The sequence below is a fragment of the Aptenodytes patagonicus genome, chromosome 4 (assembly GCF_965638725.1).
Source record: "Aptenodytes patagonicus chromosome 4, bAptPat1.pri.cur, whole genome shotgun sequence".
Taxonomy (NCBI): Eukaryota; Metazoa; Chordata; class Aves; order Sphenisciformes; family Spheniscidae; genus Aptenodytes; species Aptenodytes patagonicus.
The window spans coordinates 72,270,444-72,287,663 of NC_134952.1; the positions used below are offsets into that span (position 1 = coordinate 72,270,444).

The following is a 17,220-nucleotide window of genomic DNA, read 5'->3' on the forward strand; positions in this document are numbered from 1 at the left end:
GTGTCGTCCGTCCGTCCCCGTCCCCCTCCCCATCTTGGGATACAGTGAAAATTTCAGCAATACGTAACATGCATTTGAATTTTAGCATTCGCAAATAAAAACAATGAATCCAGAATATATACTATCATTTCCTAATAATGACTTTGTGAACGTGCTTTCAGATAGAATTGGAAGACTCGTGGAATATAATTAAAATGTAAAAATAGCATCAGCTGAATAACCATAATTAGACGTAAAAACATTTCTGGTAGGGGGAAAAAAAAAACCCAAACATTTTTACATTTAAGGATATGTGACTTACTGAAGCGTGTCTGTAACTAGTGAATCAAACCAAATTACTCGGATATTATCACATCCTTCAGATGTACCTGCAGTTTCATATCCATTTTTGTTCACAATTCAGAAGAGAAAAAGGAGATTTCCTGTTTTTTTTTCAACTTGCATTCCAAACGCGAGAAACTGACCTACTGAGCTTCACTAAAGCCCAGCAGCATTTAACATCAGTCCATGTCGTGTTCTGCTAGCATTAGCGTAGTAAGCTAGCCTTTTCCCACTCCTCTGACATTTACTATAGCTTTTATTTCTTCTGTGTATTGAGATTAACTGCTCTGTCCTCCTGCTGTGGGGTTATGAAGTTCTCTTCAACAACCTCTTTGCCTCACATTAGCTCTTTGCGTCACCGGCATCCACAGAAGGTCAAATATATCTAGATTTATGCCTGCAATGTGCCCTGAGACAGCTGGTCTTTACTAAAATGAAATATAATATATTTGATCTCTTTGCACATGAGAATGCCTTTCAACAAATGCCTAGACTCCTTCAGATTCTTTTTTTTTAGGGCACTTTCAATTTCCCATCTATAAGTTCAGTAGAACTCCAACTCTTTATGTTGGCACCAAGAATGCTTAAATTGAACTTTTCCAGTTTTATCACAATGCTGCATATATCATCTTTATACGCTGCTGAGTCAGTAAATGCCTCTTATAGTCCTACCAAGATAACACCTCTAAAACAACTAAGCATTTTTGGTTACATTTTAATCTTTCCCCAGTCCAATTCCCACAATCCCACTCTCAGGCAAAAAACACAGCTATGAGGCAAAAAGAATGCTGTTGAAGGCAATCTAATTTTTGTTTTCTAAACCTATTGATAATCTATCTTAAGCTCTTTGAGACTGCTCAAACAGTAACACACAAAAAAAAAACCCAAAAAGAAACAGTTTATGAAAACTGCTAAATATGTACTTAGGATATGAAAGACATGAGTTTGTGTCCCATAACCAGATCAGCTAGAGAAAGGATCTGAATCTTTAACATCCTAAGCAAGTTTATAAATCATGGCAAATTGTCTTGTCTCTCTTTTCCCCTCTGTTTTGTCCAAAAATTCTATTGTGAATTTAAAATCCTTCCCAATTAAAGTTCTGTTGAACCCAGTATATTTCCAAAGGGATGTTTTTTGGAAGATGCTGATTTTTGCCCACAAAAGAGTAATTTTACTAGAAAGTTCACCTATTTTACTTGCAATAGATCTAAAAAATTCTTCAGTCCCCAGACAAAGAGCACAATAAAGAAATAAAGTGCCAGGGGAACCGAGAGAAACAAAATGTCCTAAAGTTTGCACAGCCTGCCAAGGAATCTCTCTAATACTTAATTAAATGTACTGGACACTCTCACAGTGATGCCAAAGGAAACGATTTGACTGGGATACAGAAATAGTTTAAAAAAGACTAGGGAAAAAAAAAGAAAGGACATTTTATTCCCTCTCTGCATTGTCAGGTAAGGTTCTGCCAGTGTGCGGTCATAGGAAGAAAAAAACATGTTTATTCATTCTTTATAAGAAACATTTGAAGATACTAAAAAAATTACCTTCTCTCGAATACTTCAAATTGCAAGTCAGAACTGATAGCCTTCCCAGATGAAGGTGGGGGAGCAGGGAAAGGGGCATGGTGGCGGTGGCACAGGGAGATTATTCCACGACCACCAGAATGGAGCAGAATTTCAAAATTTGGTAAGCTTTTTACTTAACTACATACTAAGGCCAAAACATGCATACGCACCTTTTATTAAAACTAAGATAATTCACACAGCTTGCAGGGGGATGAATATGGAAAGCTTTCACGAAGTCTGAGCTGCTCCTAAGTCAATATTTTTCTTGCGAACAGTCACCTCTGTAACAGCTAAAGCTCAGACAGACTACAATCTTTCCTTATTGGGGAGCTTTAGCATCTTTTGCCATGTGAATTCTCTTGTGTTTAATAAGCTTTCCCATTATCTGTGGCAATAACGTTGTTTCTGCTGCTAGCTAGCTATTTTCATATTACGACAAAACTAAATTAATTTAAATGTGTGAAAAGGACGTTAAACATTTCAGTTCAGGTTAACCTGATACCCCGTTCTCTCACATGACAACCCAACCTCCTTACCATAAGGCACAGCAATCCTTTCAGCTTTCTCTTACCTCTGTAATTTGCATAAAGCTTCCACAGATATACCAGAAGTTGTTTACAATTTATAAATATCTGTTACCTGAAGATTTCTGTTAGTGAGGGATTCATCCAGGGTCATTGCCAGCTCCACTGCCCTTTTCTGACTGGAAGGATCTAAATAGTACATCATTTTGGCAGCTACAGGAGGAAAAATAAGCTTCATCACCCAGTGGATGACCAAAAACATCTTATATACTAACATAAAATAGAGATAATATGACTAAGAGAGGATACTGAACTCTACAGTAGTAGTTCAAAATGGAACCACGTGGAGCATTAAAGCTTGACACCTGAGCAAGTAGAAGCTTTAAGTCTACTATTCGATGCTAGACAAAGCATTGAAACAAATAGGTGTTGTCTCTACTGCAGGGTAGGAGCATTTTGCAGTGTACTGTGGAATCCCTGGCAGTGAAGATAACAAATCAGACCTGCTGCAACACACCACAGTTCCCTCCAGCACCACTGCTCACATCTCCTTCACACAGAAACCGAGGCACAGAAGAGATGTGCACACAGAGCTCTTGTTATAATACGGTGTCAGGACACAACCAGGACACAGTTCCTAGTCCCACAGCACAGATGTAGTTGAAGGGACTTGATGCCAGAGAAGATGCAAGAGTACACTCACCGCTTTCTGTGGCCAGGTCTGAGCCCAGACTGAGCCACAACAGTAATGCCGCTCCTCTGGGTGGTTTACATCCTGCTTCCCACGTGGTACCCACTGTAATATGTGGTCACTATTGACAGACAGCCTTTCCTAACAGGTAACCAGCACCATCTAAGCTCCTCATGTTAGGCATACCAATAGCTCTGGGCGTTACCTGGCTTGCTGAGCACTCAGCGCATTTCTCTTGGCAGTCAGCCTCTTCAAATACATGTATCAAAAAACCCTTTGCAACTTGGAAATACTACTTCACATATGTAGCTCATATGAACTATTTCATTAAATATGCATTAAATACAGTTACAGCCTTATGATACATTCAGCATGCATCAGAAATGAGAACAGGGCAGAGAGGTCCAAAAATCTGTATTTTAGCAGCATATAGAAAAAAATTAAAGAAAACCACAGACAACCTGGTGGTCATGTTGTCACAAAAACACAAACCGAGAGCAGAAAAGCATTCCCGATAGAAAGTGATTTTTACATCGCTGATGCTGAAACTAAGATGCCGCTGCTAGATAAGCACAGAAAATACAGAAGCAGGGCAGAAAAAGCATAAAGGCAAAATACCTGATAACCTATGTGGTAGTGAGTCATAGTTCTTTTTAAGGAAAGCTTCATTGAAGTTCTTTGGATTAGTTGCTCCAAAAAGCCGATTCATTTCTTGATTTAACACTGTTCTAACTGCATCAGGCAGATCCTTACTTTCAGATACTATGGAATTGGAAAAAAGAAGTTAATCGAGGTGAGCACAGGTAATCACAGTAAAATCTACTTTATGCATTTATTTTAATACTTGTCATGTCTACATTATTAATATAATTGAAAAAAAATCTCAAAGGAAGATGCATGAAATTCGAAAAGATAAATAACTGGATCTGGTTGGAAAAAGCTGTGACAGTTTTCTGATGCTTAGAAAAAGCCAAAGCCTTTTTACTCCAATGCACTCTCCCCCTTACTGATTAAAATCTATTAGGCTCAAAGATTGAGGTCATACAAGTCTGTTCTTAAATGTATCTAGCCTGTAGCCATCAACAGGAAGGGTGACCTTTTGGGCAATGGAAGGGAGAGAATCCTTCCAACCTTCTAAGCCTTCTCCTCACATGCCGACACAGGCTGCCAGCAGAAAAGCCAGATTCCTCACTCTGCAGTTTCCATTTCTTCACTCACTCACTCTTTCAGGGGTTCACCATAATACTCACAGTCTTAAAAAGACTTACTAATACTTGTTGGAATAACTACTAAATCCATCTGCAGTCATAATAAACATACTTAATTTTAGCATGAATCAGTTGTTTAAAAAGCTTTCTAATACATGTATTAAATATTTTGAGTTAATTGTGCTAACAGTCTATAAGCTAAAAATCAATGGCTGTATGTGGGTTAGGCATCATCTGGAAGCACGTACAGATGAAGTCATATCAAACATACATACCACTGCTGAAGAGATGAATCATACATTCATGAAGCCAAGGATGACTAGAATCAATAGCAAAGGCTCTCTTCACAGACTGAAGCATCAGAAGGAACTTCTCTGGAAAAGAAAGTGTTGGCAAATGTTCAAAAACCTGTGGCTGGAACTCACTGCATTATGTTGCAGGAGTATTTAGTGTTTGAAATTAGAATGGTCAAAAGAAATTAAAGCTGAGTGTACTGCAACAGCCATTTTTTCTAACATGCATTTATTTAACCAGTGAATTAAGCCTGTTCAACAGGTAAGTTTGAACATAGTAAGTTCTTAAAGCATAGTATTTAACTGATACAAGAATTCAAAAATCAAGTGTTTCAAAAGACCAGTTCTCATTAGCAACTGTACACTACTTCTTTACAGCGTATAGTTCTGCGAACTACAGATACAAACAAATAACTAGTGCAAATGCAAGCTGGGAGAATTAACTACAGTCTCATTGCTTGTAGATTTAAACACAGCAAAGAAAACGGATAATCACCAAACTTCGGTTTTTCACAGACTGCTCATGGCTGGGGTGTCAGTCCAATGAAGAGTTGTGTGGCTCGACAGGGACTGACTCCTCATATCTCATCAATAATTTTTGCTTAAATTCTAATATACATCTTTACGAAGTGCAAATTGCTTTCTTTCATTTGTTTTCTCACCTACCTTTTCGAAAATAAATCTCAAAGGCAAAAAGATGCGTCTCTATTTTGTTCTTCACTAAATTCTTCAGGGGTGTTAAAAATTTAATGGCTTCTTCCAAAGGTGCTTCAACCTACAGATTCAAGGAAGTGACACACAACTAAGTCACAAAGTTTAAACCTAATAACTCTACAGCAACAGAATTAGCTATTTCTGAGTCACATCAGAGAGTTACTCTCATAAGGCAATGCATAAGATGCTTAGAACCTCTTCTGTTACAAATTTTGCATCTTTCACTCAATGTTAGTGTCTAAACACAGACTGTCAAGTCTAAAAAACTGCTTTGTGATTGTTACAAATCACATTTTCCTATAGAGCTACAAGTCTTTGCCTTCTATCGTACAGCAGTATTAAACACAGCTGCAGCTGAACCCACACTGTAATGGGCAGGATGGCTCCCCATGCCAATCTACACACACGGGCCTGAGACGTTGGTACACGACTACTTTATGCCCATGACAGGGTCTGTTCATGTGAGCTTCAGCCAGGTTCCTGAAAGCTGCCAGGTCGTGGCAACGTTCCCAGCCAAGACACTAACAGCAAGCTTGAAGTAACTAGATATTGATCATGGTCTCCTGGTCTTAGCTAGCATAATCCAGTCAATGGACAGCTTTAACACAAATTAATTCTGTGCAAGGATTCTTTACAGACAGATCTCTTGCATCTAGAGGTTAGGGATAATTCGAACAAGAACTGTCTGTTGTCTTTCATATTTAGTTTTTTGTGAACATAAGCTACTCTCTAAGAATCAGATACAAAATTTAATTGTTGTCTGTCAATAACAATTTAGTAATGTTGAAGCAATACACTTCATTGCAAATAACTGAGTTGAAGACAATGATGGACACCTTACGGAGCCTCCTGCTAACCATATACTACAACAGTTTTCATTAAAAAATTGCATCATTTATATGTGCTGTTATGAGTTTGCATACATCAGTCACAACTGTGCACTTAAACTATTTGGAACCTATAATAAAACAGATTTCAAAGCTATGCCTTTAATGCCAAAGCTATATATCCAAAGAAGTCTAGGGGCAACTGTTTCAGGAAAACGTTTTGCAAGTGACCAACTATGTCAGAAATGGTCTTCTGGCATTAGGAACCAACTGAATTTGGAAGTGTCTATATCATGATTCTGATATTAAATTTGGAATATAATTAGGGAAGGTTTGCCAAAGGAATGCATTAAACAGCTGCAACTATTCCCTATAATCTTGGGGACTACCTTGATTTTCCTGGGATATCCCATGGAACTCCAGAACTCAATTTCAACACATGCCATTGTGACCACTTCAGTCTTAACTAGCACTGCAATTAGTGCTGCTTCTTGCTACCAGTGAGCTAAACAATGGGAATACTGGCAATATTCTTAAATGACTAGTCAAGTTTTTAAGTCACTTGCTTCAGGGCTACAGAGTGACGTTCATTGTCTCAGCTTTCAAATATCATCCCCTCAAGAGCCAGTAATATTCGTTATACTGTGAAAATACCGAATACTGTATCTATCAGAACTTGGATACTATACTACTATTGCTATAAATTAATTTTTATAGTCTATATATATATTTTCATTATCTTTCCCCACATTTTTCAAGTGTTTTCCTACTCCTTACAGGTACAACTTTTAGCACAAGAATAGTCTTCTGGGTCACCTCCCCTTTATATATCTCTACAGTTCTTAATCCAGATCTCAAAAATCCATCTCAGTCTAGTCTACTACTACTTCCAAACAGCTTCTTTATCCTTTTTTCTCCCCATCCAAAACAAATGCAAACAAATGCCGTTAAAGCATTCAGTGTTTCTGAACCTTTCTTTCACAGGTTGTCTATGCTTAATAAATAAAAAAATATTATGGGACAAAGAGTGAATGATAATCACCTTACATACAGAATAGAAAGACTTCCATCCGATCAACTAGAAATAGGGTATAATCAACAAGTTAGTGCAATACACACATGTAGCAAATGTCTATGACTTCAATCGCTGCCTTTGAGAACTAGGCACAAAAGCTGTGATTTCATCACATTATGACAGTATTTCCAACAAACTATTCCTAGAAAAGAATTCTTTTTAAAATGCCGCCTGTGAAGAGAAGCCATACAAAAAATAAACAAGTTATCTGAATGGCTTTCAAATTGTATGTGTGCTCACTGTAATTTTTCTAGAGATTTCTATGACTTTATTATTACATTAGTAAGCACCTTTGCCAATTTCTCAGGGATAAGTTCTTCTTTCGGTCCTCCAATTTCTTCATCATCGTCATCTTTCTTCTTTTTCTGGTTCCTCTGTTGCTTCTCTTTCTCAGCGTTCTTCTTCTCCTCCTCCAGCTGTGCTTTCTTTTGCGCTCTTCTCTGCTTATTTCGTAGCTTCTTTAGCTCCTTGTCAGACATATTCGCTGTACACACGCAAAGGGTAAAACCAGACAATATTGATGTCTAATATTAAACAGTCTCAATCAGTTGTCAGATACCATCATCTTCTTTAAACCGTATCTACTAACTAGTAATGCTGCCATTACATTTGTAAAAGCTTGCTTACTATCGATAGATTATTTTACAGTCTACGCTGCTGCTTCATAATTCACAAATTCCTTTGTGAAATCAGGGCAATAGGAATTAGAACAATAGTATAACATGCTGAAGGCTGGACAAAGTAATTACTGCATGGCTCCACAAATCCAGTACCAGGAGTAAAAGCGCATACCAATACACGTTGATTTATTCCTTAGGCATTACACAACACAAGTTATGTTTAGTGTAGTAATTAAATGGTCTAACAAAAATAAGGTGAAATAGTTGCACTTTGGCATAGACAGTTCCAGCTTTCCTTTTAATGCCCTACAGACATCTTACATTTGATGCATATGCAGATCCTCTCCTCCCTCCAATTAAAGCATGGGGAATTAATTTAAAACACATCAGAAAGTGGCTACAAGAAATTCTATTATACTTCTACTTAATTTGAACCTGAAGCCACACAAATGAACCGAGATGAGAAATACTAAAACTTGACAAACTCCTCTTGAAAGATTCAATAGCCTCTATTCATACCATTTGAGGTCCCCCAAGCCATAATCGCTTAAGTTGCTCTCCAATCAGAGATGAGAGGAAAAAAAAAAAAGAAATTGATGGATTTAAACATTATTTTTACATCAGAAGCAAGAGATGATAAAAATTTAAGTTGCTACCTAGTCCAATTTTTGCATACTGATAAAGTGCTTAGAAAGGGCTACCACCAAGCAGACCTGCTTCTACCTGTTATTTCACGGACCACCAACCATGAGAATTCCATGTTTTCTCAGCCATTTCATAACACAAACATGTTTTTACTTAAGAATTACAACTGTCACTACAAAAGCCATCATTGTTTTATAATAACCAAAATAAAAACATGTATTAGTTTAACTTTCAGTACAACATCTACTTTTACATGCAGGTCAAGTTACAGTTTACCTATTTTGAGTTTTGTCAAACTCTTATTTTTGGCTACTACAGTTGACAACTATAAGAATGATGGATCTTCATAAAATATTCACTAATTAGTGAAACGGCATATTTAATAAATCCTGAGGGTTGAATACCTGTATCAGCCTCGTGTTCTTTATTTTCATCTGTTAAGGGATTATCATGAAGTTTCAAATATATCTCTATGGCAATTCGTGCTGCTTTGAAGTAGAACGGATGTTGTCGAAGTACATCTTCTAGTTTTAACAAGTCCACATAAGACCTAAGGGTAATCTTCCTCATACAGTAAGTGTGAAAGTCAAACTGGTCATCCGTGATTTCTACAAAATGCTAACACAACATAACATAACATTATTTAGCAAGTATTAACAATCAGATACTAACCTTGACTTTTTTTAATACACTCTCCCCAAAGGAATACTTTAGTAAAAGCCTGCTGTTTGACAAATACACCCTACCTTTTAGAAATGTGAGTTAACAAAGCCCTCCAAAAATAAAGTAATGGTGAAAAGAACAGAAGGCATCTTAGGTCAGAACCAAAATTCACCCATTTCACAGTCTCTTAACAGTAACTACCCTCTGACAATTTGCAGTTTAAGTTTCTACATTCGTTATATTTAAACAGCACTTGAAGGATTTTTCCTCTGTGAACTCCTCTAATTTTTTCAGTCAAAAGTATAATTTTGACTTCCATTAAATACTGTGGCAATAAATTCCACACTTAAAGCACACATGGTTTGAGAAAGTACTTCCGTTTGTTCAAGATCTGCTTTCCTCTTTGTCACCTGATGTCCCCTTGTTTTTGTTTGAGAAGCAGTGAAAAGTCATTCCCCTCTTCAACTTCTCCATGTACTTACGACCTCATACAACTTCATCCTAAACTCAGTTGTTGCTTGTCAAAGCTGAGGATAAAACAGTAAGCATGACAAGCTAACTGCAATCTCTTCATGTTGAAGTTACTCCATGGCATGTATTTTACTAGCACGTTTTTAAGGAGTTGCGATATTCAGATTCTGTATGACGGATTTATATAATGGAAGAAACGTACTACTTCTCTAGTCACTTAATTCCCAACACTGTCCTTTTGACTGCTGCTCCGCACCAACACAGAAATTTTGCAGCACTGTCTATAATGGTTCCAGGATTTCTTTCCTGAGCAGCAATAATTCATGTAAGACCTTTTACTACTTATGCACGGGCACAGAATTCTTCTTCTTGTCCCTTCTTCACCGACTGCACTGTTGAACATTATGTTTCATGCGCCATTTTATCATTTAGTATTGAGACAGAGCAAGTGTCTTTGCGCTATTCACTCCCCTTCTGTGATCACTTATTGCCATATCAAACAATGGAGACCCTAGGGAGACGCCCTAGTAATCTCCAAGATAAACTCCTTTTCTTGTAAAAGCTGATTATTTGCTCCTATGCTGTTTTCCCAGCCACGAACCAGCTATTAAATCCACAAGATCAACTTCCCTTCTTTTTCTGAGACAGTTTAGATCCTTTACGGTGTGAAGGCTGACATCAAAAGTGTTTCTGAAATCCAGAACACATTTTATCAACTAGACTGTCTTAAGCATAACTGGCACCTCTAAAAGATTTAAGAGGCACTGCTTTTTCTTACAAAAGCTTTGTTGATGGTTTCCGAATAAGACATATTTGTCTATCTTATTTATGATCTTTATTACACCTTCAATCAATTATTCCAATAAATAAATTAAACATAGTGACTTAATTCCTTAGAAATGTTTTTTAGGGTGGCCTGTGTCAGTTCTTCATTTGCTGACCTCTTCTGGTACCCAAGACAATTTACAAGACTAGTAGTTTCTTACACAAATTCTTTTAAAAGGATTTTACACAAATTTATTTAAAGGATTTGTGCAAACAGAATATGGTCATGGCAAATCACTTTGTTGACTTGTTCTAATCTGAGAATATGCCACAGACTATTCCCCTCTGCAGAAAAGCATCAGTGTTGAAATCTCCTTAAGCCTCTCTATTTGCAGAGGCGTAGCTTCCCACTAAGTTCTCCTCTTTGAGCACTTCATTCACACCCTCAGCTGTCTGGTCATTTTTCTAGACCCTAATGTACTTAAAAAAACCAAACCCACTTTTTTTTCTTTTTTTTTTTAAGGAAGTTGTGCATCCAAATTTTTTTGTTTGCTTTACTATGGATCTGCATTTAATGTGCAAGTATCCCCCCTTTTTGGATACAATTTCTACCTTAAGAAGTCTTTATATTTCTAATAGCTTCTTTTAAACTGTAGCTTAATTATTTTTTTTAAAGGAGAAGATATTTAGTATTTTTGATAGTTTTTGACATTTGTTTTCTCCCTCTAAAATACAGTGGCTTAACAATAAGCAAGGTGACATCTTTCCTTTACTTTAATCCTGGACTAGTCAGCTCAGCCATGTTCTTTTTGGACTTAAAGCACGCATACTCTTGGTTTGTACCCAAATACCTATTTTTATGTACCCTGCCAAAAATAAGATTATTTCTGAGACTTTTCTGGTCTTTCCTGGATCTTCAAATGACTTTATAGAATCTCTCTGTAACACACAGTTTACAATGGCATTTTTAGGAGGAAATGTAATTTAATCAACGCCCCAGTAGCCAACATGAAATGAAATCTCTCCTGAAGCTACATGAAATACACTCTTACTGTTCAGAAAGGAAACGTATTAGCACAGTAAACTTCAGCTAGTGTTTTCCAACCTAGGCAGTTTAACCAGATACGTACTCTCTCAATTTCATGGCATTTCTTAAGTGCTTCTCCGAATTTGTTCATTGCTTTGTAAGCTTGCGCACATTCTGTCTGAAACCACATGCACTGCATTTCATTCAAGTTCTCTACTGCCGAGGTTCCTTCCTAAAAGCAAAAACAGCATTATAAAAAAAAATAAGTCTCATCAATTTGTTAACTGCCATTTCTTTTATCTTGTTCTAATTAAAAGCACAAATAAAGAGGCTATCAGAGTCCTGAAAGTCAGAAACGCCACAGTTAAGATGGACTTGCTTTGTTCATTAATCAAAAAAAAAAAAAAAAAAATTCCTCTATGTTCCACTTATTGGAAGAGTCAGAAATACACAATGAATAGCCAGGTATTGACCGTTTAACTGTGACAGTTCCTCATCTTTAGGATAGGAGACACATTCATTCAGTGTTTTTAATATAGTGTGTACAAATAACACATTGCAGCGTGAAGAAAAATGGCAGAAAAGTTCTAGCATGTGGCATGACACTAACACCTGCAGGATTTCTATTTTTTTTTTTTAACTAAAACTGCCATCTGTGTCCTCCAGAGACCTGCTGATTGAGCTAAGCGTAGCAACTGACAGTAGTAATAGGTCATTTCTTATGCGATCAGTACTAGACAGTAGTGGCAAAGCAAAAGGAATACTGGTAGGTTTGACACCACCTCATTCAAAAAAGGAGATTACAGTTGTCTGTCAAATCCGGTATTTATATACACTTGCATAGATCTATAGAACTTAACATATGCCTTTCAAGCTTAATGTCAAAGTCAGCTACTTGGGGTGGATGCAGCCATTCTGACTTTACTCTGATCTTGCAAAAACCAGGCTATTCAAGAATCAGCCAAGAGCCAAAGCTGGGAAAATGACAGATAATATTCAAATGGCAGGGTAAGGAGAATGCCCCAAATGAGAGAAAGGCAGTCTTCAAACCAGTCTGATTTAAGCAGCTAAAAATCCGAAAAACTGTTAGTTCCATTTTCATTATGCTTAATTTAGGTCTTTTTAAATCATTTTCATTAAGAAGCTTGTATTTGAGCACTAGACATAAGATCAAAAGGAGATGAAAAAGATTACACAGAGCAACATCATCAAATTATATTTTTAAAGTTCAGTTTTGAGCAACTGGTACGCTTGGTTTTTTGACATCTTAAAGCTGCTTAAGGCATTGAGAAAGGTCAACTAACCCAGATTCATAGCAGTTTTGCATCAAAAACTCCACTTAAAGCTACTGAGCTTACATAAAACAGAACTTCCCTTCCCTCCATGTTTGCCTGCACACAGCCTCCATTTCACAAAAATCCTTCAGCTTTCCCCCTATAAATACCCCCCGTTCAACCTACCTTACTCCAGGTTTTTCCTGCTCTTCAAGAGAGAAGAGAAAAACAGGACAACAAACAAAAAAGGATTACTTCTGCGGGTAGGTCCCAATAGCTTGTTGCCTGCCTCCCACTGACAACACATAAATGATATTGCCAGTATTCTAAAACTATCATTTGCCAAAGATTCTGGAAAGACTACATTGAGCTGTTTTGACTTTCGGTTATGAAAGAAGAACAGCAAGAGAAGCCAATTTAAAAAGTAACTAACCTGTGACATCAAACCTATCAGAATAGGTTACTGCAGGGACAAAAACTGATGCATGAAATTAAGCAATCTGGATAATGCAAACTTTTTATGCCAGCTAATTGGTCATGGGTAAGCAGCCACAAAAAAAAAAAAAAAAAAAAAAGAGATGTAACATGCAGCTTTCCTTCATTACTGTTAAACACGACCTTAGGGATGAAAGCTTGTTCACAAAAGGAAGACATCTCAGAAGGACTCTCACCTAGTAGCCACACAGAAATTTTATTACAAGAGAAGTCTGAATTCTCTAACTTACTACCATGGGGCTGGGGGGAAGAGACATGGGCAACTTTATCAGATCTTTCAAGGATCCTATAGAATCCACATTAAACCCAAAGACTTCTCAGAAAATTATTTTTTCAAAGTAGTTATCTCTAAAATGGGCATGCTGTATTTTTCCTTCCTGGCAAAAATGATCAAATCCAAGCTTTAGGGTTTTCACTTACTACTATGGAATCATGCTTATCCAAGATTAATTCAAACCCTGATACTGACTACCATTAGCGAAGCAAGCAATCATAGCTGCTCTGAAACAGAACTTAGAAGGTGAGTGGAAAGTTAACACAAAATGTTACTCCACAAGGGATTAGGCCCACGTTATTTGAAAGAGCTATAGTTAAATGGAACAAACCCTTGTAAACTTAGAACACATTTCTTCTGCTTCTTTAATGGAGTTTGCTTTCAACATATATTTTGCACATTTGGAGTTGATAAATCTGTCTGCCGTGTCCAAAGCCTGAGCCTCATCCATCCACCTTGCAGCTTCCTTAATATTTCCAGCATGCTTAAAGAGAGAGAAATTCAAGTTAGATTCAGTAATTATAAGCCATGCATGTTTTACCCACTCACTGTTTAATATAATTAGTTATTCTTTTAGACATTTTTTAATACATAGCTTTCTTCAGGAAAGCAACAGACCTTTAAAGAAAAAAAGCAGAAAAATTACTTTCCCTCATTATGGAACGACAGGTCTTTTAGCACTTGACATTTTTCCTGAAAATGTTTAAAGGACACTTTGGATAATCCCATTCTAATACAATACCATAGTGTAGTTGAGAAATTATTTTCAAGTAGTTAAAAAAAGTGGGGGGTGGGATAACAACAGGTGGGAGACATTTAAAACCAACTAAATTTATTAGTGATATTTTTAATATGAAAAATATAACTGTAAACTGAGAATTCACATTTTGCAGTATACTTGTCCTTCATTGACTTAAAAATCTTCATAGGGGCTTATTCATACGCACTAAAAAGCCCAAGTAGCCAAACTTATCTAGAAACTCACTAAAATTCACTGAGTAGTTTTCCATGGATTATCCACAGTGTCTTGCTTAATACAAGCTTAACGCTTCAATGTTCACATCAAAAACATTACAGGAAAGTATAAGCATACATAAAAGTCTTCCATCATAACAACCAAATAACCTCTGGTCACCAGAACAAGCCAAACTTACCTTAAAGATTTTTGCCTTCACAAGGAAGAGTTCTATCAAAGTGGGAGTACTTTCTATAGCAGCATTTATATATTCTAGAGCCAGGGATGGCTGTCCAATTTTATCATAATGTTGAGCCAAATAATATTGGACCCAGAGTAAAGTGGTTGGAGGTTCTTCTTTACCATCATCTGGAGGGAGAAAAATGGAGGGAGTTGTTTTGTTCAGTTTATTAAAACAACATGCCAGAAGCAGGCTGCTATAAATACAGCCACTGAAGTTAATTCTGACTCTGTATCAGGCTGTCACAACAGAGCATGGGAGTGTTTTCAAACACCTGGGTCCAGGTAAGTCCATTAACTTTTAAGTCTATGTTTTGACAAGACCTGAGCATATACTGTTCCCTTCTCGTACTGTGGTTTTAAGGGAAAGGAAAAGTGAGTCAGTGGGTCAGAAGGGAGTTACATTTTGTTCCAACTAGTCCCTTAATGCAGCTTAGTGCATGATGTAGAGTTCTTTTAAAATTGTTTTAGATGAAGGGTATAGCAAAAAGTCCTGCTAAACACAAGTGTTGCACAGTAACAATGTAAAGGATTTCAGTACATTCAGCACTGACCCATAGACTTGAATATTTTTAAACAAAACAGGCTGTCTGTTCCAAACCCTAGCTTTAAAAAGATTTTTTGTTTCTACCTTTGACAAATTTATCATCACTATTTGCCTAAATGTATCCTAGAAAACATTCCTATACACAAGTCAGTTCTGAACGTTAGAGAGCTCTGTTCGAAATCCAAAATACTACCTAAGTCTTAAAAGCTCATTTCACTACTCAGTTTTGACTATGAAGCATAGCACCTTGCAGGGGGAAACAAAAGGGCGTGGAGGCTCTAGTCCTGCCAAAAGGTTCTGGTTCTTCAGTATAACTTAACTGTGCAATTATATGCATTTGTTCACTTTAAGGTAGCAGAAAATTGTTTATTTGAATGCAATTTAATATCAAAGCAAATATTGAATTGAACAGAAATAACAGTAAGTCATTTCCTTAAACCAGAAAAGTACAAATGTGTTTGAAAGGCTTGGACAAATTCAAACAGGTATTGAGTGGCTATATTGTAGCCTATAGCATTAAATTCAATGGAAAAGTGTAACAGGCAACTTAGATGAGAATTTCATAATGAAGTATTGCATTAATGTTTCTGCAAGGCAGGGAAATAACTGGTTATAACTTCAATAAAAATGTCTTGAATAATTAGGATTATCCTGTAAAGTTTTAACATCATTAATGTCATTCATGCTATCTTAATTATTACACCATTTTAATCCGTCTACCAAAATTTCAAGACTATCCTCTGTTGATATTCTATGCAGAAAAGTTTTTTCTTGGAGATTTTCTGTTACAAAGTGGTTGGGCAAATGACTAAAAAACCATCATAATGCTATCAGAGAGGAAATATGAAGGCTGGATTCAATACATGTACAACCATACCTCACAACAAAACAGCTGTCAGTCAAAACCTGGAAAAATGTTTTTTAACTCTCAAAGAAAACCCCCAAGAACACAAAACCCAGCCCCCACCAAAAGCTCCAAACCCCCCTCCCCCTGAAGATTGTGCTATCAGTATCTATTCCTTTTTGTTTGACATTTCTGCAATTAAAGATTTAACACAGCTTTCAAATTTCAGTTTCCCGGACAACAATAAACTCAAGCCTTGAAAATAGAATACTTGAACTCAAAACCACAAAGAGTGATCAAATTTGGGGATCCAGCAAAACTTTTAGAACAAGTGGCTAGATTTTGACTACAGACTTTATATTTGACAGCTTAAATGGTTCAGTTCCGTATTAGGGGGTGGAAAAAAAAAGGAAAAAACCCCATCATCTCAATTTCTTCACTCCCCACTGATTCCCTGCCTCTGAATGGTCACATAATGCTTACACCAGGCACTACTTCCATGAAGTGTGCCAGTCTTAGCACTCACCATTTGGGTTAAATAACCTGCAGCTTCTTAGAGAGGTTTCATAACCTATCACGAGCTCTTCTATGATTGCCACCTACACATGCAAGACAAGACAAAAAAAAAAAATCTGTGGGCAAGATGGTATTTTATTTCAACTTGAACTACTTGGTGTTACCCAAACTAGTTATTTTTGGTAAGAGAATTCTGCAATATCCTGAGTTACAATACATATGGGAACACACTCAATCTCACCTCTCTTTTTAACAAATTAAGACCAAGCCTCCCTTCATTAACACTTACACAGCTTATAATTAAGTAAATCTTAGTTTTCTACGTTTACCAACTTGGCACAAGGCTATGTATGCTTGTACTTGATTTCTTCTAGATATACTAGGCCATAATATACAACAGTGCTGATGGAGCGAGCACTGAAGAAAAGAGTTTCTTCATCTCTAACGCATCACAGCTACATGTAGATCATGTAAAAAGTGGGGGAAAAACCTACCTTCTCCTTGTCTTTATATAATGACCTCAAAGTATTGAAGACTGGTGGGCAACCTTTGCTGAAATTCATCCTTAGAAACTTGTCCAGACATTCCTTAAACTTTTCACCTTGAGAGGAAAAAGACCTGTTGATTTTGTTTTACCACACATTACTTGTCAATTGCAGACTGTTT

At 36.8% G+C, this 17,220-nt stretch overlaps 1 protein-coding gene across 2 annotated transcripts in view; it reads right to left on the bottom strand.

The window, feature by feature from the left end:
- Window positions 1-17,220, bottom strand: part of NAA15 (N-alpha-acetyltransferase 15, NatA auxiliary subunit) — a 46,355-nt gene that overhangs the window by 5,753 nt on the left and 23,382 nt on the right. The window contains exons 9-20 of one of the 2 annotated variants that reach the window (XM_076337199.1): window positions 17,049-17,155; window positions 16,565-16,637; window positions 14,607-14,776; window positions 13,784-13,936; window positions 11,513-11,641; window positions 8,888-9,101; window positions 7,509-7,702; window positions 7,186-7,221; window positions 5,269-5,377; window positions 4,585-4,683; window positions 3,720-3,863; window positions 2,526-2,623 (exon numbers count right to left, since the gene is read on the bottom strand). In XM_076337199.1, the coding sequence (XP_076193314.1) occupies window positions 2,526-2,623; window positions 3,720-3,863; window positions 4,585-4,683; window positions 5,269-5,377; window positions 7,186-7,221; window positions 7,509-7,702; window positions 8,888-9,101; window positions 11,513-11,641; window positions 13,784-13,936; window positions 14,607-14,776; window positions 16,565-16,637; window positions 17,049-17,155 (1,526 nt within the window). The remainder of the gene's footprint in view (window positions 1-2,525; window positions 2,624-3,719; window positions 3,864-4,584; window positions 4,684-5,268; window positions 5,378-7,185; window positions 7,222-7,508; window positions 7,703-8,887; window positions 9,102-11,512; window positions 11,642-13,783; window positions 13,937-14,606; window positions 14,777-16,564; window positions 16,638-17,048; window positions 17,156-17,220) is intronic. The other variant, XM_076337200.1, reaches the window with a different exon arrangement.